Source organism: Phocoena phocoena, chromosome 19 (genome assembly GCF_963924675.1).
Source record: "Phocoena phocoena chromosome 19, mPhoPho1.1, whole genome shotgun sequence".
In the NCBI taxonomy this organism is placed as follows: Eukaryota; Metazoa; Chordata; class Mammalia; order Artiodactyla; family Phocoenidae; genus Phocoena; species Phocoena phocoena.
In genome coordinates, this window is record NC_089237.1 from 38,610,569 (window position 1) to 38,634,435 (window position 23,867).

General features: G+C 49.7%; 1 protein-coding gene across 4 annotated transcripts; it reads left to right on the forward strand.

The window, feature by feature from the left end:
• Positions 1-1,251: 1,251 nt before the first annotated feature.
• On the forward strand, positions 1,252-22,463 carry LIG3 (DNA ligase 3). Of its 4 annotated transcripts, none has more exons than XM_065896574.1 (20): positions 1,252-1,319; positions 3,648-4,198; positions 6,181-6,324; positions 8,607-8,804; positions 9,472-9,623; positions 10,311-10,477; positions 10,574-10,651; positions 11,122-11,290; positions 12,849-13,004; positions 14,753-14,884; positions 15,266-15,345; positions 16,307-16,394; positions 17,071-17,148; positions 17,437-17,560; positions 18,171-18,313; positions 18,652-18,726; positions 19,174-19,320; positions 19,849-20,056; positions 20,461-20,543; positions 21,657-22,463. In XM_065896574.1, exons 2-20 carry the CDS (start codon positions 3,652-3,654, stop codon positions 21,888-21,890), a joined length of 3,003 nt encoding a protein of 1,000 aa, XP_065752646.1. In that variant the 5' UTR covers positions 1,252-1,319; positions 3,648-3,651; the 3' UTR covers positions 21,891-22,463. The 4 variants fall into 4 exon arrangements, with proteins under 4 accessions (XP_065752646.1, XP_065752648.1, XP_065752645.1 ...); XM_065896576.1 differs by lacking the exon at positions 21,657-22,463 and adding an exon at positions 20,740-20,888 and having other exon boundaries at positions 1,276-1,319; XM_065896573.1 differs by lacking the exon at positions 1,252-1,319 and having other exon boundaries at positions 3,652-4,198; positions 19,849-20,060; positions 20,426-20,543; positions 21,657-21,890.
• Positions 22,464-23,867: the final 1,404 nt, after the last annotated feature.

Genomic DNA, 23,867 nt, shown 5'->3' on the forward strand with positions numbered 1-23,867 from the left:
CTGAAAACCTTTTAATTGGTTCCCTTACTATTTCATTAGGCCCTTCAAGGCTCTCCATCCCCTACATAACAAAGCCCATGATCTTTTTCACATAGCAAAGAATTCCCTCCAGGGTGTGAGCTTTGCTTCTCTAACAATGCCCAGCTGTTTACCTTTCCTAGACCCTGAACAAGTTCTCTCACCTCCTCGGAGCCTGCAATTCTTTTGTACTTTGGTTGGTTGGTTGGTTTTTTTGGCCGGGTCCCAAGGCTTGGGGGATCTTAATTCCCCCATCAGGGACTGAACCGGCCCCACCACTGAAAGCGCCCAGTCCTAACCACTGGATCGCCAGGTGTAAAAACAGCCATCCTAATCTCTCAAAAAGTTGACCTGAGGTTTAAAAGAAATATACTTTAAACAATACACAATCAAGAGTTCTCTGTACCCATTACTCCTTTATATATCTATCTAGTGCCCCTTTCCAATTAAATAACATTTATTGAATACTTAGTATGTGCTAGGCACTTTGCGGGACACAAAACAATGGAAATACAGAAAAACAGATTGAATAACGCGACCTTTGCCTTACCCAAGCTCATCACAACATAGTTTCTCAACCACTACCTTTAATAACTAGATAATCTCTAAAGTTAAGAGCAACTCACAGGGGCACTTCCCTGGTGGCGCAGTGGTTAAGAATCCGCCTGCCAATTCACGGGACACGGGTTCAAGCCCTCGTCCGGGAAGATCCCACATGCCGGCGAGCGACTAAGCCTGTGCACCACAACTACTGAACCTGTGCTCTAGAGCCTGTGAGCCACAACTGAGCCCGAGTGCCACAACTACTGAAGCCCATGCGCCTAGAACCCATGCTCCGCAACACGAGAAGCCAGCGCAATGAGAAGCCCGAGCACGGCAACTAAGAGTAGCCCCCACTCACCGCAACTAGAGAACGCCCACGTGCAGCAACAACCCAACACGGCCAAAAATAATAAATTTTAAAAATAAATTTGAAAAACAAAGAGCAAATCAGGGTGTCCCCAGCGTTCCTTCAGGCGCCGCCTCATCCCAGGATCTGGCCTTTCTCCTGATGGGTAAACACCTCCGCCACGCCCCAATACAGAATCCTAGGCCTCTCCCGGGGAACCTGACTACCGCCCACGTGGCAGGCGCGGGGCGGGGACTTGAGGCGCCTCTGGAGCCAGGACCTCTGCGCCTGCGCGCTGCGGCCAGCGCAAGGACCCGGATTTAAAGAGACAGACGTTACAACCTTGGTGGCTGCGCGCGGCCTGTGGGTGCCTGGCCCTAGGCCTGAGGTGGAGCCGGAGCCCGGAAGGCAGGTGAAGGACGGCGCGGCCGGGCCGGGCAGGGGGGAGAAAGGCAGCCCGGGCTCCGAGGCTGGGGCGGCTGGGAGCCAGCCTCCTGACCTCCTCCTCCGCCCGCCCGCGGAGCCCCAGGGCACACCCTCCGTGACGTGGCGGCCCCCGGGGAGCTCCACCGGCTGCGCCGAGGCACGGTGCCCCCGGCTTCCGCAGGACTGCTCTGGCTGGATATGCCCACCCGCCGCGCTGAAGTCGATGGGCTTCGGAGGGACCTCGGGAGCCTTTCTCTTCCCGCCGCGTCCCCTTCAGCCCATCCCCGGGCTGTGTCCTGGAGGCTCCTCCTGCCCGAATCGAGGGATTCGCTTCCCCGTCCCCTCCCGGTGTCCCCGTTGTCCGCCCCGGGCAGTAGTAGCCCGTGCCCACTCCCGAGAGCGTCGCGGCGAGGCCCTCCGGGAAAAGCGGTCGCGGGGCTTTCACTTCCCGGCCCGGTTGCGTTCAGGCCTCGGTGGTTTCCTTTTCGGCTCTCTTTGATGAGATGCTGAGCGGCGGCTCTGGGGACTGTGAGCCAGGCGGGGTTCCTCACAGCGGCTTTGTGCCTTGTGGCCCAGCGCCTCCTGGGCCCTGCGGAGGGTCGGGCGCTGCGAGGGAGGTCCTCTCTTGTCGGCTCCTGTGGTCCCGGCGGGGGGGGGGGTGGGGGGAGGGGGCGGGAGGGGAGGGCTTCGTTACTCGCCCTCCAAGGAAGGTGGTGAACCTTGTTCTGAGGGCCTCTTACGGGCCTACCGTGCTTTCCCGTACCTCACCTTTGTGGTTCCTCAACTTCTGGGGGTTATAGAGACCTTTGTGAGTTTCCTGAAAATCATGACTGTCTGTCCCCCTACAAAATGTACAGTGCTGAATGTGCACCTTTTTGTATACATTTTCAGGGAGTTCAGAGCCTCCCCCCCATGGACTTCTTTTAATTTTCCCAGCCATCCCGTGAGGTAGGTATTATTTTCTCTGTCTTAGAAATAAGAAAACAGACTCAGAGGAATTAAAGGAAATTCTCAAAGATAACATAGTCCTTGAACTGTATGGTCACACTTGTGCTCCCGTCTCTGATCCCCAGTTACCTGCTGTCCTCTGCATCGTGTTGCATTACAGTAAGTAAAGCCTGCTTTCTATTACCACCCAACGGTAATTTCACTACAAAGGTGGGTGCGGGCTGAAAATAATGTCCAGTCTGTTTAAAGTTGGAACTGCGAGGATACTTCAGAAAATATGGATATAAGAAGGTGGGGGATGCCATGTGGATATGATACCTGTTTCCGTTCGGGTTGATTGATCAGTTCCTTTGATTCTTGCTGTTCCAGCTACTTCAGCATTTCCCAACTCAAGCTGCTGAATTATAACCAGGCTAGTTTCACATAGGGAGCTTCAGCTTAAAGGATAACTGCTTCATTGATTTTGAGGGCTTTATTCTTAGAGTGACAACTCTTTGAGTCAGGTACTATTATTATCCACATTTTACAGTTGAGGAAATTGAGGAACTGAGAGGTTAAGTAACCTACCAAGGTCATACAGCCAATGAGCTAGGATTTGAAACCAGGCAGTCTGGTTTTAGGCTCCATTTAATTGCCTCTCAAAATAGGGCTTCTGATTAAATCGCACATCTATATAGTGGCTTAATTATTTTCTGAGGACGGCATATATTTTATATTTCACATTAAATACTTTATGAGCATAATGTAGTGGGTTTTGTTTTGTTTTGTTTGCTGCACCACACAACTTGTGGGATCTCAGTTCCTCAACCAGGGTTTGAACCCTGGCCACTGCAGTAAAAGCGCAGAGTCCTAACCACTAGACCACCAGGGAACGCCCAATGTAATTTTTCTTGATGATTAAAAAGAAACTTTAGGGTCTTATTATTCTTAAGGCTCACCATCCATTTTAAGGATTAGGGGCTGCTGGTGGCCTGAGAGAAGGGTTTATGTTATTTGGAGTCTCTTGATTGTGATTTACTAGATACACATGTATACATTAGATAATTGAACATCCTTTTGCAAACAGAATTTTCCTGTATTGGAACTCTGAATCAAGTAGGCAATAAATCTTTCATACCTGGTCTTCCCTGGTGGTCCAGTGGTTAAGACTCTGAGCTTCCACTTCAGGGGGTGCAGGTCCGATCCTGGATGGGGGAACTAAGATCCCACGTGCTGTGCTGCACAGCCGGAAGAAAAAAAAATCTTTCGTACTTTGCGAAATGTTTGATTGGTCAGCATGGATTGTGTTAGGATGTCTGCCTTTGAGGAAGTTAGAAGCCTACCTCCTCATTTATAACTCACTTTTCTGCCTCACCCTTTCATGCAGCTGTATGACTTTGGCTTTTAAGATCCTCTTACCACCAACTCTCCGTGCGCTCAGCCAAAAAGAACTGTGCCTATTCCGAGAACAACATCACTGGCCTGACATAAGACAGTTCAGCCGGTGGTCGGAAACAGTTCTTCATGGACACCACCACCTCCAGAGAAGAAAGCCTGTTGTGTCATTCCAGGAAAGCAATCTAAGACCACGTGCCACCTGCCTTGTTTTCTTGCCAGGGTCGCATGTGGGACTCTGCAGTGGCCCCTGTGAGATGGCAGAGCAACGGTTCTGTGTGGACTATGCCAAGCGTGGCACAGCCGGCTGCAAAAAATGCAAGGAAAAGATTGTAAAGGGGGTGTGCCGAATCGGCAAAGTGGTGCCCAATCCCTTTTCAGAGTCAGGGGGCGATATGAAAGAGTGGTACCACATTAAGTGCATGTTTGAGAAACTGGAGCGGGCCCGGGCCACCACAAAAAAAATTGAGGACCTCACAGAGCTGGAAGGCTGGGAAGAGCTGGAAGATAATGAGAAAGAACAAATAAGCCAGCACATTGCAGGTGGGATGGAGAATACTGCTTTCTCATCTTATTGGTGCTGAGAAGAAAAGGGATGAGAGTAGAGCCCAATTTCTTTCTTCCTGTTTGTCTTTCTGTCTTTGTTTTAATTTTTGGTTCAGAAATAACTTCAAACTCACAGAAGAGTTGCAAGAATAAAAATAATACAAAGAATGCTCATATTCACCTTTTTTTTTTTTTTTCTTTTTTTTTGGCCACACCACGTGGCTTGTGGGATCTTTGTTCCCCAACCACAGATTGAACCCAGGTCCTCAGCAGTGAGAGCGCAGAATCCTAACCACTGGACCGCTGGGGAATTACCTCAGATTTACCTATTGTTAACATTTTGCTCTCTTTGCTTTATCATTTGTGTTCACGTGTGTGCGCTTGCGCGCTCTCTCTTACTCTCACCTTCCACACACACAGTTTCTTTTTCCTGAACCATTTGAGCATACGTTATGGCTCTTTGCCTTTAAATACTTCAATGTGTATATCTTAAGAATAAGGATATCTTGACCATAATACACCTATCAACCAGTAAATTTATCATGATATAATACTTTAATCCACCATCTGTATTCTAGTTTTGTCAGTTGATCAGATAATTTACAGCTTTTCTCTCCCTTCAGTATGGCATCCTAATCTAAGATCGGGTATTTCATTTAGTTGTCATTTCTGGCCTCCTTTAATCTGGAACATTGCCATGGTCTTTTTCTTTTATGACATTGACATTTTTGAAGAATAGAGTACCTACCACTACACCCTTTTATCCATCAGCTTATTATCTGTATGAAGTCATAGATTACTACTTTTTCCTGGTGGCTTATAATTGTACTGTATTAATTTGGTACTAAGTTGTCCCATATTTGGCCAGTTGAGAGCCCCTTTAAGCTAGTTTCTGTTCTCGATGCCCAAATCACATTTTTAAAAACGTTTTAAAGTACTTCCTTATTCTCTGGCATAACAGTATGCTTGCTCTTAGGCTTACCTTGTATGTATCCTATCTTATCCCTGGAATCAGCCATTTCTCTGGAGTCCTTATACCTGTTAGTGGGGAAATGGCATAAGAGACCAAAATCTAGATGTTCCATGTCCTGGGTGCCATGAGGTGTCCTTGCTTTTAAGCCCTTTCAGCAGACAGAACTAGAAAATATATGTTCGTATGTATGCAAAAACATATATACAGATATATATGTGCACATACGTGCATATTCACATGTATGCATATTTTAGAAATCTTATACTGATACTTACAAATCCAATTTGTACTTTCTGACCTTCAGTGTCTTCATTTATAAAGTAATATTCATATCTTCAATTTAGTTTAGTTCTGGTCACTGTAGGAGTACTCTAAAATGGGCATCTATCTTTGTTCTTTGAGAGGAAAAGAGATTTCTGGGAGAGAAAACTACTCATACGTTTTTTTCTCAAGCTCCCCTCCTGCCCTGCCTGGCCTTAGCCATTGGCCTCAGCCTTTGACCCATCTCATTCAGAGGAAGAAAAACATGAGGTAGAAGTAAACTGTCAGCTCAAATAACTCAGCAGCTGGAAGTTTTTTCCTACTTATACCAAATCAACATGCTCTGTTTATCCATCTTCATTTTGCTTTCTTGGTTATCTATAAATTGGGGCTAATTCCATAAACTGAGGTTGCCACATTTTATCTGTTGAGACATGATTTCTGATTTCCTCCAAATAATCTGGAGATTATTATATGTGGGATAAGGGGTGGACAGTGTCGATGAAAATTTAAGTTACTAATGAAAATAAAGAGTAACTGAGTCTTTTGTCCCCAGGACACCCTCTCCCTAATAACCTATTACTACCTCCACTTAAGAAGACCAGCCAGCCAGTAGTCAGCATTGGGTTAATACCATGGTAGTAACTTACTTAGCCAGGCTGTAAGAGCAGTTGATAGATTCTTTAGAAGCTTTCTCAGGGATCTTTCACTGAAGGATATTTTCCCTTCTTTTGGGGTCCTACAGATCTGTCTTCCAAGGCAGCAAACACACCAAAGAAGAAAACTGTTGTCCAGGCTAAGTTGACAGCCACTGGCCAGGTGACATCTCCAGTGAAAGGTGCCTCATTTGTCACCAATACCAATCCCCGGAAATTTTCTGGCTTTTCAGGTAAGATAGATCAGCGTTACCTGAGCTGTTACAGTCCTCCTTTTAATTTGGTATCCTATTTGGGACTCTGGTTAAGAGTGAACATTCTGGTGGCGCAGTGGTTGAGAGTCCGCCTGCCGATGCAGGGGACACGGGTTCGTGCCCTGGTCTGGGAAGATCCCACATGCCGCGGAGTGGCTGAGCCCGTGAGCCATGGCCGCTGGGCCTGTGTGTCGAGCCTGTGCTCCACAACGGGAGAGGCCACAACAGTGAGAGGCCCGCGGACTGCAAAAAAAAAAAAGAGTGAACATTCTGTGCTATCTAGCCTCCTTAATACGGTGACCCTTGAACAACATGGGCATTAGGGGCTCCAAACCCTCTCTACACAGTTGAAAATTTATAGTCTACCCTCCTTATCCCATGTTTCTCCATATCCATTGTTCTACCATACCCTCAGTTTGCATCCATGGATTCAATCAACTGCAGATTGTATAGTACTTATTTGCTACTGAAAAAAATCTGTGTGTAAGTGGATCCATGCAGTTCAAATCTATGTTGTTGAAGGGTCAACTGTAATTTGCTTCCATCTGAGCAGAGAGGTAATGGCTAATTCTCATTGCCCCACTTGTATAGCATTTCTTTGTATATTTTAATCTCTGTTGCAGCAAAAAGATGTTTGTTTTGTCAAGACTTTTTCCCCTTGAAGTAGTTTACCTGGATCAGACATAACCTGCCCTTTACTTCTTTTTTTTTTGATAATGGAAGAATGTTGAGAAATTACATGCCTAAACTTGCCCAAACTGGAGATGAAAGTAGAGAAGAAGGGAGATGTCCTGCATGGCCTTGTGTAGCAGATAGCGTTGGGCTGGGGGCTTTTACATACACGGTTTCATTTGTTCTTCGTTGAACGTTGGGAAGTACTTGTATTAGGCCCATTTTATGAATGAGAAAGCCAATGCTCCGCATCGTTATGGAGTTAGTATTTACACTGAAGTCTGTTTAACTCCAGCACCTATGGTCTTTTACCCTACAACCTGTTACTTCTTTTATATGGAGACATTCTTGTGACTGCCTCAGCTAAAGAAAATAAAGTCAAAACACATGGGCTCAGAAGTTGTTTGAGGAGGTTGCTTCTATAATGAGTGAAAGAAGCTGGGACTTGAGGTCAGAAGACCTGGGTCCTGGTCTGAGCCTCTGTGGCGTCATCTGTGAAGTGGGAGTGGCAACACCTGCCTTGATCCCACAGTGTCTCACAAGGAATAAAGGAGATAAAATTGCAAAAACAGTGTCTGACTCTGGGATTTTTTATTATTTTAAAACTCCGAGGTTTGCTTGGTTTTTGTCTAGTGGTAGGCCAAAGATAGAAATATGGAAGAGTCTAGGTGACAGTAAGGGCAGTGTGTTTCTGGAAGGGCCCTGGTTCTAGGGGGCGAATTTGGGAGAAATGGGGTGTTCTAGTTCTTACAAGCTGCTGAACAGTGACATTTTGGAGATTTTGTCCCCTAAAATCCTCTTTAGACTCCAGGTTAGAGATGAGGATAGCTTTATAATTTACAGAGCCCAGGCAAGAAGACACTTATATCAGCAGACAGCTTGCTAATGGCTTTGCTGCAAGCTTGCAGAATGAAATTTACTTTGTAAATGGTCACAAGGAGGTAAAAGAGGATCAACTCAAAAGAGTTGTACAGTTATTTGGGGTGTCTGGAGGAAAGACCTACTTTTTGTTTTTATAATAAGAAAGAAAAGAAAGTGGTGTGGGGTTGGGTGGGAGTGGCAAGGAGCTGGGAATGTCTTCTCTCTGGCCTTGGTCTCCTCATCAATAAGAAGAGATTGAACTAGATAATTCTTAAGGCTTCTTCCAGTTCCGACAATCTGCAGCAGCAATGGTTTCAGATTGACTAACGAGTCCTCTGATTTCTTCCCCCTTTCTGATCCCAACTTTTCTGGGTTCAGCTTTGCAAGTGCTCTGAGATCGTCCTGACCACTCTTGGCATGAAAACGGCCCTTATTCTTCTGTGAAGCAATCATATAAAGGGATGCACATCAGCGGGTCTTCTGCTTCAGTGTGAGGCCGTCGTTTCTTTACTATTAACAGCTGTGAGATTTGGGGAGATCACTTGACCTCTCCTTTTTTACCCATAAAATGGGTATAATATCTACACCCAAAGGGCTTGTTTTGGGGGATTAAGTGAAGCTACATATGTATAGAGCACCAGCAGAGAGTCTATTAGTTTCCCTTTCTTCCTTCTCAGCAAGGCAAAATGAATCATCTATGCTGTCTTCTCTTTTCCTCTTCCCAACAGCGAAGCCCAACAACTCTGGGGAAGCCCACTCAATACCTACCCCTAAGACAAGTCTGTCCTCAAGCAAATGTGACCCTAAGCACAAGGATTGTCTGCTACGTGAGTTTCGGAAGTTGTGTGCCATGGTGGCTGAAAATCCTAGCTACAACATGAAGACCCAGATCATCCAGGACTTCCTTCAGAAAGGCTCAGCAGGAGGTGGGGCCTCGAGCATCCTGGATGGGCTTCTCCTCTAAAGAGCTCAGAGTCGTGGCCGCTTCATGGACATGTGAACTGTACAGTTGCATGGGGCCTCACGCTTGGTTTAATGCTCTGCTATTGCCATCTTGAAATTCTTAACATTTTGAACAAAGAGCCCACATTTTCATTTTGTACTGGGCCCCACGAAGTGTGTAGCCAGTGCTGCTCAAAACATGTTGGCATCTTTCTTCCACCCTTATTCTGCCCCCCAGGAGGCCAGAAGAACCTGTCCCATTTGACCAAGAGGAAAATTCACTATCCTGCATGTTTGATTAGGTTTTTATGAACCACTTGCACAGCTTGGGGATAGAATCTTCCAACTGTGATTCTTTCATTCATCTAACAAATGATCATTGAGCTTCTGTAATGTGCTCATCACTGGGGACACTACAGTGAAAGACATGGCTCTGCCATGCAGGAGTTCATCCAGGGGCTAGAAGGGAGGCACACCACCAGCCATCCAACGCCACGGCCTTTGCTGCCGTAGTGAAATGCGCACCCTACCCTGTGGTCCCGTCACGGCAAGGGCAGCAATGTAGATATCTCTTTTGGTTCCTTGAGGTTATGTATTTATTTGTTTAAGCTCCATTTCTCAAGAAGGGTTTCTTTCTTCTGTCTCCTCCAGATGGTTTCCACGGTGACGTGTACCTAACAGTGAAGCTGCTGCTGCCGGGTGTTATTAAGAGTGTTTACAACTTGAATGATAAGCAGATTGTGAAGCTTTTCAGCCGCATTTTTAACTGCAACTCAGATGATATGGCACGAGACCTAGAGCAGGTCAGAGGAAGGGGAGGGTAGGTGGATTCCAGGTGGGGTTCTGCCTGGCCAAGCACCTGTACCCTCTTTTTTCTGGCGGAGCACATACTGTTTTAGGAAACTGAAACTCACTTGAGCAAGCTTTCATTATGAGAGGAGCTGAATGGGAGGCTACAGCTGTTAGTTTCACAAGGTTCTGAGGACTGAACTTACACTGCTGCTGCACCCGAGAGGCCTAGACCTCGAGGGGCTGGATCTGAGACTTCCCATATCTCTCCAGGGGCTCTTATTCTAGACCCTGGCTTTTTCTGGCTTTTTTTCCCTTATAACTTGGGTTTACCATTCAGTTTTGGTTTGTTCATGACTCCAGCCGTGGCACAGTAGAAAGTTTCTATCCAAACATCCCCATTATCTGATGACCATATCTGTCTCTTAGTCCAGATTCTAACAGGCCTCAAATTGGCTTGGCCCTGGATTAGTTCTTGCATCACTTCTCAGCTAAGGCAGGTGGCCAGATCCTGTGGTGGATGGAGGTACCCTTTCCATGAGCTGTGGGTGGGACAGATTCTTAAGAAGTGAGGTCAATATGTGTGAGTTGGGGATAGGAGCGGTGATTGAAATCTCTGATTCACCCTTTAGTCCTGGGGACTCAGGGGTTACACTTGGCCACTCGGGTTGCTGCAGTGGCATTTTGGTTTTTGGAGACAGGGTGACGTGTCAGAGACAATCAGAGTCTTCTTTGAGCAGAGCAAGTCTTTCCCCCCAGCTGCCAAGAGCCTTCTTACCATCCAGGAGGTGGATGAATTCCTCCTGCGGCTCTCCAAGCTCACCAAGGAGGACGAGCAGCAACAGGCCCTGCAGGACATCGCCTCCAGGTGGGGATGGGCCTGGGGGATGGAATCACTAGGGAAGGAAGGTTTGGGAGTGCAGAGCTTTTCAAAGACCAAGTTGAATGTGCCTCATCCCTCTAGGTGTACAGCCAATGACCTTAAGTGCATCATCAGGTTGATCAAACATGATCTGAAGATGAACTCAGGTGCAAAGCATGTGTAAGTACCGGGTGCTCTGATAGTTGAAGCTGCCCACTTTCTTTGTTGTCAGCTGGTGTCAGGACTTTGGAGCCCTGATTTGGTTTTGAATCCTGATTCTCCCTTCTTCCTTCCTGTGGGACCCATCACTTGACCTAGCTCAGCCTCCATTTTCTCATACGTTAAATGGAGATAACAGTACCTTTTCACAGAGTTATTACAATCAAACATATGGAATATGTTCAATAATTATGGTATGAGTTGCTTGCCCTTTCCAGCCGCCTCTTTGCTGGCAGCATCCATGTAGCACAGTATCTCAAAAGAGCTGAGTTTTCCAAGAGCTTTTTCTCCTGTGAAAGTCTTTAGGCAATAGAACATAACTCCTTCCCTATATATTGGGAGCCCTCCTCTCTCTGAGGACAGACTGCTATACAAAGCATTAAGGTCAAAGGCAGTGGTTTTTGTTTCCTTGCTCCTGTTGGCCTTGGCAGGTTAGATGCCCTAGACCCTAATGCCTATGAAGCCTTCAAAGCCTCACGCAACCTGCACGATGTGGTGGAGCGGGTCCTCCGCAACGAGCAGGAGGTGAAGAAGGAGCCAGGCCGGAAACGAGCTCTGAGTGTCCAGGCCTCACTGATGACCCCGGTGCAGCCCATGCTGGTAAGGACGCTGCTCTGGCCCTGCTTTCTATTCCTATCCAAGGTTACTGTCCTTACCCGTGAGATCTGATAGGGTACGATGTTGACAGCCTGTGCAAGTTGGCTGGAGGAGTTTGGGGAAGGAAGAGTAGAGATGCAGAGGTTGTTTCTCATGGAGGAGTAAAGGCAGAGGAGGAGACGGAGTGACCTGGTGGAAAGGCCTGAGATCTAGGCCCGGCTCAGCCATCAGCAAGCTGTAGAATCTTAGGTGAGTTCCTTAGCCTCTCTTGGTCCTTAGTTTTCTTATGGGAATGAAGTCTGAAGCGTCTACCTAGAGCGGTTCACCTGTCATCTTTCCTGAAGTCAGGTGGATGTATGAAGTAACTCCTGTTTCTGTGACCTGCCTCAGAGTAGCTCTGAGAATTGGTGGCAGAGCCAGGCTTCCTATGCCAGGGTGACTTGGGTCTCCTTTTTTTCTGGAAAGAGAGGAAGCTTAAGGAATGAAGACCAGCTCTTCTTGGGCCTCTGCTCATTTCATGAGAAATGAGATTTCCTTTCTGGCATGGGTTTTCTTGTGCAACAGGACTGTCCACATCTGCTGCCATGCCTGCTGTGAGAGCCTTTGCATTGTTTCAGTGGGGTGCGCTGCTTTGTATGAAACGGTCTTGTGTGTTTTACTGAAGTCTTGGTCTAGGGTTCTGTGTTTGGGACAGGGAAGTATTCTGTGGGACAGCCAGCACCAAAATAGTGAAATCCCCACTTGAGGGACCGGTCCCCTCCATTATGGCCTTTCTGACTTTTATAAGAATTCTATCTGGCATCTCTTCTACAGCCTGTCATTTGAAGAGTGGCATGGGTTATACAGCTTACTGGTTAACCACCCAGGCTTTGGAGTTGGGCCTAGATTCACATCTCATTTCTGCCCTTTACTAGCTATGTAACCAAAAATGGGCATTTAACCTCTGTGAACTTCAGCTTTTTCATTCATAAAGCGAAAACAACAATATTTATGGCATAAGATACAACATTGAGGATGAAATGAAATTTTGTGTATGATCTGACACATAGAAATACCTCCAAGATGATAGTCATTGTTGTTTGAGTCAGGACAGCACAGGTATGTGAATAAGCACTCCTGTGTCATGTCCTGTCCTAGGGATTCCTGATCACTGCCATCCTGCCAGCCTCACTGTCACCTACATACTTTAATCTTACCTCTGCGTACCCCCTGTGCTGAGATAACTGTGTGTTCAGTAATAAGCCAGAGGCCCTGCAAGACCCTAAATTATTATTGAGAAAAAAATCAAATGCTGTTTCAGTGGAATTGTATTTGCTCTACAATGAATTGCTTTCATATATTCCTCAAAATGCAAGCTCCTGTGTCAATTTCGGTGGTGCTTTTATTGTTGGAATACGACACTGCCCAGCCTTTTCCATTCCCATCACCTCTTCGGCAGCCTGCCCTGGGGGTATGCTCTGGCTGTTGGTCCCTGGGACCTGGGCTCTGGGCTGTCCTTGCTGAGCAGCCCCTCTTGGAAGAGCACCTGTAAGTCTCCAGGCTTTTCTTTTCCTACCTCAAGGCCGAGGCCTGCAAGTCCATCGAGTATGCGATGAAGAAGTGTCCGAATGGCATGTTCTCTGAGATCAAGTATGATGGGGAGCGAGTCCAGGTGCATAAGAACGGGGACCACTTCAGCTACTTCAGCCGCAGTCTCAAGCCAGTCCTGCCGCACAAGGTACAGGTCCCTTCCTTTCCACTGGGACTCTTTCACTTCCTGCCTCTAAGAATCTCAAAGCCAATGTTCCGTAGCCATTCCAGCTCTGGTGTAAAATAGGGTCTATTTTGTATTTGTTGAATGAAAGAATGAATTCATGTATTCCGTTTTGGAGTCTTCCAATAATGAGGGGCTGCTCAGTAGGGACAGCCAAAGAGCGCAGACAGGGGTCAGTCAGCACAGAGCCTGTGGGCAAGGATGCCAGCTGTGATGCCGGGACAGCGAGCTCAGCTGGTGAGCCACGTGCAGTGCTTGTCTTCTGCGTTTCTGGGTCCCCCCTAGCTAAGTCATGGCTCAGGTACAAAGGGCCAGTGGGCTGTCATTCATTAATTTGTTCAACAAATATTTATCAAGTGTTTAGTATATTCTGGTTGCTGTTTAGGTAGTGGGCATCCAGCATTTTAAAAAAAAAAAAAAAAAAGGGTGGAAGTTCTGCCCCTCCAGAAGCTTACATTCAGATGTAAACATAATCCCACAAGGATTTCTGGGAGCCCAGAATCCTGCCCTCAATCAGAGGGCATTGAGAACCTCACCCCTCAGCCCTTCTTAGCTCCCGGGGCCTCTGGGAGCTTTTGGGGGTGTCCAGGGAAAAGCAGTGGAAACATCTGGCTCCAGTAGCTGGAGGGTAGGTAGACCTCTTGTTCTTGTTCCCCCTTCTATCTTAGCTCAGACTTCACTTCTCAGAGCCCCAGGAGAGGAGACGTGGTATGGGGCTCACATCCTTCCCTCAGCCTCCCCTGCCTGCTAGAGCACTGGGCAATCAGACCGTTTGGTTTGGGTGTTCTGGAAAGCTGAACACAACCTCCCCGTGAGCATTAATGTGGGCTCACTTGCTCCGTAGGGAGGGCTCACAGTCAAACTGCTGAGGAACAGCTCCTGGTGAGCTTGTTCTGGGGACACCTCCTGCTCCTTAGGAAGGCATTTGAGCACAGCTTTCCAGACTGGGAGCCGTTTCCCTGCTCTCCCTTACCAGAGTTTCATCCCTCTCTCCCTTTTGCTTTGGTTCATGAAGGGCTGGGTCCCGGATGGAAGCAGAGTGGGATGGATGTGCAGGCCTTTTCTGTACCCCCTCCAAGCTCTGAGGCAGTGATGGCCTAAGTGCCCTGCCCAGGGGAGGATTGGACCACAGTAATGCTCCCTGGACTGCCTTCGTGGCCTTACTCGGCAAGGGCCACCATGGGTTACAGTGGGACCTCTTCCTGTAGGACTGTAAACACTAAGGCTCTGCCTTTCATAGGAAAAAAATCCAATTCCAAACATCCTTTTCTTCCTCATTCTGAAGATGGCTATGGGTTCAGAGCTCCCACTCAGAGAAGAAGCTCCTCACGTTTCATTGCTCCTCCTAAGGGGATTCATTTCTTCCCTTCCATCTTTTTTCCAACTGATCCGTTCTCCTGCACAAATCTCTGCCTGCCCACCTTCCCTCCCTCCATTCCGTGTTTGTCTGCCCCCCCCCCCCTCATTTTCACTCTCAGTTTCTTCCTTTTTCCTGCAAATTCTCCTCTGCAGCCAATAGAAAATGACCTCAACATGGGCTGACCTCTTCCTGGGTCTGGGCAGAGGTCCCGAAACATAGCTGATTCTTCTTGTCTAGGTGGCTGCCGAGGCCCAGGTCTGTTCTGCACATTAGCTCGGCTTGCACATGTTGGTGTTCTGTGTTCCTTCTGGGGCCTGACTCCCTCCCTGACTCCCTCTCCTTCTGCCTCCAGGTGGCCCACTTTAAGGACTACATCCCCCAGGCTTTCCCCGGGGGCCACAGCATGATCTTGGACTCTGAGGTGCTCCTGATCGACAACAAGAAAGGCAAACCACTGCCCTTTGGGACTCTGGGAGTGCACAAGGTACTGGCTCAGGGCCAGATGTGCAAGAGTGAGTGTGTGCACGTGTGTGTGCTGTCAGTCTGAATGGAGAGGAATGTATCACTTACTTAGGGTCAAGCTTATCTTCATCTCTGAACTGGTTCTGAATTTAGCCCTGAGTTTAAATGTGTTTTTGTGTTTTGCATAAAAAAAGAGCTAGTAGTGGCAACTAACTTATAATTGGGTCAGTCTCTATTCAGGACCATCTGTCAAGTGCCCTTATGGCCCAGGGACTTCACAGCACAAATAGGCCTTTTGTATCAGATGCTTCAGAGGGTCTCTGGAAGTGGACTGGTACTCCCCATTTTTCATGCCCTCTTATTTTTGTCCCTTATGTACCTACTACCTCATTTTCCCTTACAGAAAGCTGCCTTCCAGGATGCTAATGTCTGCCTGTTTGTTTTTGATTGTATCTACTTCAATGATGTCAGCTTGATGGATAGGTGAGGAATCTATTTTTGATTCCTGGGTGGGGAGGTGAGGGCTTCAGATTGGACAGGAGGGAGGAGAAGTGGCTGGAGCTGGTGCCTCTTTGTGCCCAGGAGCTGCAGCGGGAGGGAGCTGAGAGCCAGCACAGTTGCTACACAGCTCCACATTCAATGTTACGAAGAGGTGATGTGTTGACTAGGTCTCGGCTCTGAATGCTTAAGTCACAGAGGAAACTCAACCACCCACAGCAAAATGGATTGTTGATGAGATACAGACTATGAGCACAGTAGGGTTTCAGTTTATCTTCAGCAGCACCTACGGGTACGTGAGGCAGATGGTTTTCAGCTCAGAGGTTTTGTTTTTGGAAGAGCCCGACAACAGGAAGCTTGTGATTGTCGGTGTTCTGTGGCTGGGGCCTTCTTAGGGATAACTAGCAGTCTTGACTTAGCTGCATCCAGTTCTTGAGCCTGAGAAACCATTTTGGCCCCTTCCTCCCTTAGAGAGGCATCCCGGCTTCCACCCTCCACACCAGCCTTGAGTGTGGAAGGGGAAGGAGACAGAAGGGAGAAAGAACTGCGGGGGTAGGAGTTGGGGTTTGGGCTTCAGGTCCTGAGGCCTGTCAGCTTGCTCACCCAAGCACCAGCCCGCCTGGGGCCTGGGGTGAAGCAGGGTGCAGAAAATGAGAGTCAGAGTTATTTTTCAAATGGGACCAGGATTTATACAGTCTGTTTGGGTTGATGAGGTAGAGACAGGAACTACAGCAATTAAGTGGCTCTGTGCCATGGCTTATAACTGTCTGTCTTTGGTCCCAGTGGAGCCCTTGTCACCCTGGGCAGGCAGAACTGTTAGACATGAGGGCCCTAAGCCATGGCAAACTCTGAAGCTGAAGTTCATTGTTGTGCCCCTTCCCTCCTCGGAACTCCTCAAGGGGGTGGAAGGATGCTGGCCTGACCTCAGTTCTCCTGTCCCCTTCAGGCCTCTGTTTGAGCGGCGGAAGTTTCTTCACGATAACATGGTTGAAATTCCCAACCGGATCATGTTCTCAGAAATGAAGCAAGTCGCAGTGAGTGAATCCCACCCTAGGCAGTGTCCTAGTGGTTTGAAAGCAGGGCAGAGAGCCCCTTGGGTCAGATGTGACTGGGAGAATGAGTCTTAATTATTTTCTTATGAGGGAAGCTGATGTGTATACAGGCATACCTTGGAGATATTGTGGGTTTGGTTCTAGACAATAAAGCAGTATCACAATAAAATAAGTCATATGAATTTTTTGGTTTCCCAGTGCATAGAAACATTATGTTAATACTATAGTCTGTTAAGTGTGTAATAGCATTATGTCTAAAAAAACAATGTGCATACCTTAATTAAAAATACTAAAAAATGCTCACCATCATCTGACAACACAGGGTTGCCACAACCTTCAGTTTGTAAAAAAAACAGTATCTGCGGAGTGCAACAAAGCAAAGCACAGGAAGACAAGGTCTGCCTGTATTTGTCTGCCAATCTCCACCTGGGAGGGCAGGGCATGAAGCATCCTTCCCAGGTGGGCTCCCAGTATCTCTGAGCTGAAGCAGCTCTCTGGTTAGTCGCTGCTCTGCTAGCGCTTTTGTTCCTTCTATTCAAGTCAGGGTGTTTCCAGCAGACGCTTTGCTAGTGTGTGAAAAGAAACTCCCCTTTACCTCACTCCCAGAGCCCTTCTCTGTTCTCATACCAACCTCAGCGTCTCTCCTGTTATCCCTCAGAAAGCTTCTGACTTGGCTGACATGATCAACCGGGTGATCCAAGAGGGGTTGGAAGGGCTGGTGCTGAAGGACGTGAAGGTAAGACGGTCACATCCTTTGCTTTCTCCTGCAGAGCCCTCCCCTGAGCCTTTCCAGCCCTGGCCAGGAGGTGGCGGTGGTGGTCTGAGGTGTTTGGGGGTGAGTGCTGGGGGGCGTCTTTCCAGAGTTCTGGATCCTAGAGGATGGGTTTATGTATGTCTCCCTTAGTGCCTGGAGCAGAGCGGGCTGGGCACTGTGACAGATCCAGTATGTCGCGTAAAGAGGTAAAAAGCCCACCTTCATAGAATGTCCATTCTAGTTTGTGGTCTCTCTCTTGCTTCCCCTCAGGGTACATATGAGCCTGGAAAGCGTCACTGGCTGAAAGTGAAGAAGGACTATTTGAACGAGGGGGCCATGGCTGACACAGCTGACCTGGTGGTGCTTGGGGCCTTCTATGGGCAAGGGAGCAAAGGTCAGGGTGGCCTCTGGCCCCTGGGATGGTACTTCTTTGAAAGGTCCCACTCAAGGAATAGGCAGGCCTTTTTGCTGGCTTGGTCTGCTAGCGTGGCCAGTCATGACTTCCAAAGCTCTGGGATTAGGGGCCCCAACCTCACCCATGCTACGTCAGGCAGGGACATTGAGAGCTGCGGACCTGGTAAGGGAGAGATCAGGCAAGAGTACCCTGTGCTAGCCTGGCACAAAGAAGCTCACCACCAACTATTTCTTCAGGGACTGGCAGCTTTCTCCTCAGGGAAAATCTCCATTTCCTGACTGGAGACGAAGCTGGGGTCTGAAGAACTAGTACTGGTAGGCATCTTTCTGTGTGCCAGGCTCTATTCAATTCCTTTTACTCCACCAGAGCCCAACATCAGGTGTAATTATCCCTAATTCACTGAAGAGCAAATTGAGACTCAAAAAGGTTAAACTTATACAGCTAGTAAGGGGTAGATCCAGGAGGTGATCTCTGGCACTCTGATGCCAAGGCCTGGGCCCTTTCCTCCAGCAGGCTGCCCCTCACAGGGCACGAGGGGGTGGCAGACATGCCCCCCTCCCCGAGTTTATTTAGTCCCTCCTCCGCACAGGTGGCATGATGTCCATCTTCCTCATGGGCTGCTATGACCCGAGTAGCCAGAAGTGGTGCACAGTCACCAAGTGTGCAGGAGGCCACGATGATGCGACGCTCGCCCGCCTACAGAAGGAACTGGACATGGTGAAGATCAGCAAGGTGAGGAGGGGACCTGGGGGCCCTGGCCTCTGGACTGGCAATCATTCCTGAGACAGGCAGTGTTATGGGGGCTGCAGGTATCATTTATCTGTTTCCACAGAAAAGAGAGCTGCTGCTTGGCCATAGGAGCAGTATTAGGCCCTCAAGTTCTCTGAGTACCTACCTTGTGGAAACTGGCCTGCATGCCCTCCAGGCCACACCATCTCTGGGCAGGGAGGATCCCAAGGGGTGAGGGTCAGCCTTTTGTGATAAGTCACCTGTTCTCACAAGCCCGTGACCAAGAAGGGGTTTAAGTCTCATTTTGGCAACAGCCCAGGACTGCACCTTTTCTCCTCTAGGATCCCAGCAAGATACCCAACTGGCTGAAAGTCAATAAGATCTACTATCCTGACTTCATCGTTCCAGACCCTAAGGTATTAGCCCAGGGCCTGGGGTCCTCCAGCCCAAAAACTGAGCTTGTATATTCTCTAGTGCCCCAGAGACGTCACCTCGGCCTCACTGACAGTCCACCCAGGGTGGGGCTCTGGACTGTTTAGTCAAGTGACAGGCACAGGGATGACCAGTCAACGCTGAGGAGTCATCCTCAATAGAGAAAGGGACTGCCCATCCTCTAGGCACAGAGGGTCTGCTCTAGAAGTGACCTGGGCCCACCCCTTCCTGCACTGACAGAGAAACTGAGGCCCAGAGAAGAAACGAGACTTCCCTAAGGTCACACAGCATCAGCAGCAACAGTGGGACTTGAATTCATCTCCTTCCTGTTAGCCACTGCTTTTTTGATTTTAACTTGTTCTGTATTGCTTTTAACTGGTTGGGAGGTGTTTTCTACTTAACCAGGGAGTGACCTGACTTACTCCTGACAGAAAGCTGCGGTGTGGGAGATCACAGGGGCTGAATTCTCGAAATCTGAGGCACACACAGCTGATGGGATATCCATCCGTTTCCCTCGCTGCACCCGAATCCGTGATGATAAGGACTGGAAGTCTGCCACTAACCTCCCCCAACTCAAGGTGCCACCTCCTGGGCTGTGTGTATGTCCTGTACCCCACTGTCCCAGTCTTGGAACCGAGGGCACCTGGCCTCCTGCGTCCTCTGTCTTCTCCTTTCCCCGCTGCACTGAGATGGGCAAGGAAGGCACTTATCAGAAAGGGAGACCCAGCCGTGGCAGGGCCAGGAGCAGCAGCACTGGGCCTCCACCCACATCTCCCGCTAGAGAGCCCTACCTTCACCGGGCCCCGTGGGCAGCCCTGGGTGACGGTGAGGGAGAGCTCCTGGCTCACGGCTTCCTGTGGAGGACCTGGCCCCAGGCTGCAGTCTCTACGTTGCGGAAAAGAACTGGGGAACAGAACAGTGATCTGTGCTGATTACTCCAGAAACAGGGCCAGAGCTAGAAAAGTACCAAGGAAGCCAGCCATTTTTCCCTGTTATGTGTCTGTTTCCCCTCATTGTTCCTCAGTCACCTAAAACGTACCACACAGACTGCCTGAGGCCAGTGGCTGGGAAGGGAGTGATACACCAACATTCTCCCCCCTCCTCAGGAACTGTACCAGCTCTCCAAGGAGCGGGCGGCTTTCACCATAGTGGCCGGAGATGAGGGGAACTCCACTACAGGGGGCAGCAGCGGAGAGAACGAGGGCATCTCAGGGCCAGCTGTGTCTCACGAGGCCCCGAGAACCTCCCCCAAGCAGCCCTCCACCAGTGCCAAGAAGGCAGGAGGGAAGCTGAGTAGCTCCAACAGCAAAGGCGGTAAGGAGAAGGGTAGGGGCTGGGGTGATGAAGAATGGACACGAGGGCAGAGACCAAGGACAAGGACCCAGTCTCACACTCCAGCCCTGAGGTCATGGATTCTCTGTCCACTGCAGCTGACGTTGGCTGCATTCCTGCTGTGTGTCCACCCATGGGCCAGAAATTGTTCTGCTGGGCATCCTCCTGCTCTGTCAATCTGAATGACAGGATCCTGGGAGAGCCCCTCAGAGCCGGGGATAAGCCACCTCTGAGCTAAAGGCTCAGCGTACAGCCCTTACCTCCTGTCTCACCCACGGTCACAGCAGAGGAAGGGCCCAGCCCTTCTCTGTACCCCCCTGACTTCAGGGACCGTTATCCGCTCCCCTGCCCTCTTCTTGGTTCTCATCCTGAGCTCTCTCCTGCAGGCAACAAGCTGACTGCAAAGCCTTCCCCTGTGAAAGTGGGAGAGAAGCGGAAGGCTCCTGATGAGACCCCATGCCAAGCAAAGGTGAGGGTAAGAAGAGCAGTGCCCTCCGGGGGGTGGGGAGCCTTGTATGCCCAACCCTCTGCACTTGGACTCTGAGAGACAAGCGAAGGTGTTATCAGGACTAACTGCCAACCCCTGCCCTCCTGCAGCTGCTCCTGGCCGCGGGCTGAGCTGGCAGTGCTGCGGCTCCACCCTGTGCCCTCTTGTTGCCTTGCAGAGGCGGCCGGCCAGCGAGCAGAGAGGAAGGAGCGCTGTGCCAGCAGGCAGGCGATAGAGCAGCCAGCCCAGCCGAGAGGCTGCAGGGACCCAGCCGGCTGCCGGCCCCAAGTCACAATTGACATTAAAGGGGAGAAAGCCCAGTCTGGGTGTGGGAGTGCAGTAGTGTGAGTTTGTGAACAGGGCCAGCCAGCGAGGAGCGGGAGAGGGCACTGGCTTGGTGACCGTCTTCTTCCCTCTCGTACTCCCTTGTTAGTCTTTGGTTTGACAGCAGCTATTGAGCGCCTACTGAGGCCAGTGACTCGGTTCAGCCCTGGGGGAGCTGATGCCCCAAAGGGCAGATAAAGAACTCGACATCTGGTCACTACACGGTGATTGTGCCACCCCAGCCCAGGAGTCAGCACAGAGGTCTGGGAACTCAGGCCCTGAACCCAGTCCCCAGAGCACCTATACGACCTTTACGTCTTTTCCCTGCCTGAAGCCTGGAGTCCGCGTGCAGTCATGAGCCAGGCCCCTTGGTCAGCTAGTGCACACACAGTGGACTGCTTGATCGAGCAACATTGCTGCGTCTGAGCGCCACTGGCCCTGCCCACCAGCCCCTGGATGGTTCTTGGAGACACATACTTTCCAAGTCCCCAGCGTAGGGACCCGTCTCCTCTCCCTTCTCTTCCTCTAGGCAAGGACGGAAGGGCGTGTCAGTCCTATGTAATCTGGAGTGGCTGGAGGATCGGGGTTTTGATGCCTTTACCTTTCCTCCAGTAAACTCTTTCCCCTCGTGTCCTGACTGCTAGGCTCCCTGACTCTGGCTTTTGTTCTGACCTCCCTCCTCGCTGGTCTCCGCTCCCTGGGCGGAGAGCCATCTGCCCCAGCACAGTCCAGCCCTGCTCCGGGCCTGCCCTGACCACAGTGCATTTGCAGGTGCTGCTGGACATCTTCACCGGGGTGCGGCTCTACCTGCCGCCCTCCACGCCAGACTTCAGCCGTCTCCGACGCTACTTTGTGGCATTCGATGGGGACCTGGCGCAGGAATTTGACGTGGCCTCAGCCACACATGTGCTGGGTAGTAGGGACAAGAACCCTGAGGCCCAGCAGGTGTCCCCGGAGTGGATCTGGGCCTGTATCCGTAAACGGAGACTGGTAGCTCCCTGCTAGGACTGCTGCCTGCCCTCGCCCTCTGGCTGTGCTCTCCCCACTGCACTACTCCTGGACAGGGCAGGCAGGCACAGGACAGAACCTGGGGGAACGGGCTTTCTTCTCCAAGCTGTGCATCTTCCAGAACCCACCAACCACGCATGGTCTCTTCCAGACTGGTTAGTTGCTGTGGGTACCACCAATGAAGTCAGTTTCTCCTGCCGGTTTACATAGGTCTTTCAGATCTGGGTGCTGGTTTTGACCTCTTTTTTTTTTTTTCTTTAAAAAGCAGCTTTTAAAAAAAGCCAGGAACTATCTTGGAGTTATGTATGTCCTTCCCCCCACACCCCCGATAATTCTCCTAGTGATTAAGGAGTGAAGGGAAGGCCAGCTGTTGAAGCTCTGTCCACAGAGCCCGTCCTGGCGGCAGTCTTTTCTCCCTTACCTGCCCCTTCTACTTCCAGGCTCATTTTAAAGTTGTATTTAAAAGAAAGACTGTCCCCAGAAATGCTTATAATTGGCAAAACTTGTATTCAGCCTGGCCGCCAGGAATGAAGTCTCACTTGAAAGAAAACAAAATGGGTTTTATGTCTTTGTGCTCTCCTATTACAGTGTGTGGGCCCCAGTGTGAAGGGAGGGAACCATGATCAGGTAGGAAGGAAAGGGAGGTTGTTTGGGCTACTCCTCGGGGGGATAAAGGGCTCCAGGAGGATCTGCCTCCCCCAGATCTGGAAACAAGTGGAGCGGCTGGGCCTGCGCGTCCGGAGCCTGTGCTCCGCAACGGGAGAGGCCACGACAGTGAGAGCCCCGAGTACCGCAAAAAAAAAAAAAAAAAAAGACTGCTCTTTAAAGACCCACCTGAGGACAAATCTACACAGCCTGCTTAGAAAGAATGGCTCCTGCACCGCCTGAGGCTGATTTATTTGAATAAAAGGAAAACAATTTAGCATGGACGAGTGCCGTTCAATAGAACTTTTTATGGCATTGGAAGCACCCTGTAAATCTCCATTGGCCAACATGAACCAGCCATATTCTGAGCATGTGAAATGTGCTAACAAAACTGAGGAAGTGAACTTTTCATTTTCGTTCAAGTAGTCAACGTGAGGCTAGCCACCTTGGGCAGTGCAGGTGTAGACAGACATAGTTTGAATCAAGCCCTGAAACTTAACAGCCCTAGCCCTCCAGGAACGGGGACAGGAACTGCACCTAAATCACAGGGTTGCTGTGAAGAGTAAGTGACCTCAGGAGGCCTTAGGTAAAGCACTTAGCACAGAGCCTGGCACGTAGTGATCTAGAGTTGGGAAGATCAGCACTGGTGTGCATGTCCAGACCCTGCCCAGGCGACTGGGGCCTGGCCTCTGACTTCAGAACCCTGTCAGACCACCTCCACAGCCTCGCACCTGTGCGGTACAGCCCACTCTGGTCTGAGTGCAGGCTCATCACGTCACCATCTGGTTTTAAACTGACTTCCAACTAGTTCTGCTGACTTCTGAGGGTCCATTCTGTTTTTTCTTATCAACAGATTGGCAGGCTTCTTTGTCCAGCCCCTGTGAGTGAGGTTAATGTGACTCAGTCTCTGGAGCATACCCGAGCATGAGTCTGAGTCTGGGCCACCGCCTTGCCCCGGCCCTCCTCCAGTGTGCTCAGCTGAGGTCACACTCTGCTGGGAGGCCAACTCCAACCTGATCGACTGGGATTTCCAGCTGCTGCTGAAAATGTGTCGGGAGGAAGGGCAGGAGGGGGTGGTGCCCTGACTCTAGGCCAGGACGTTTGGTGTTTCTGAATAGGCACCATTCAGTCTGGCTTCACTGTTGAGAAGATGACACTTTATTCTGTCCTCTGTGGAAACAAAAGCTGCTCCTCTGAGCACTGACCTACATAAATTTTCATCCCGTCTCCAGCCTCCTCAGGCCAAGCAACTGGACAGAGCAGCAGAACAGGGCTCTCCCCTCAGGATTTTGCCAAGGGACACAGACACTGCCCTTTTGCCTGGCTGGT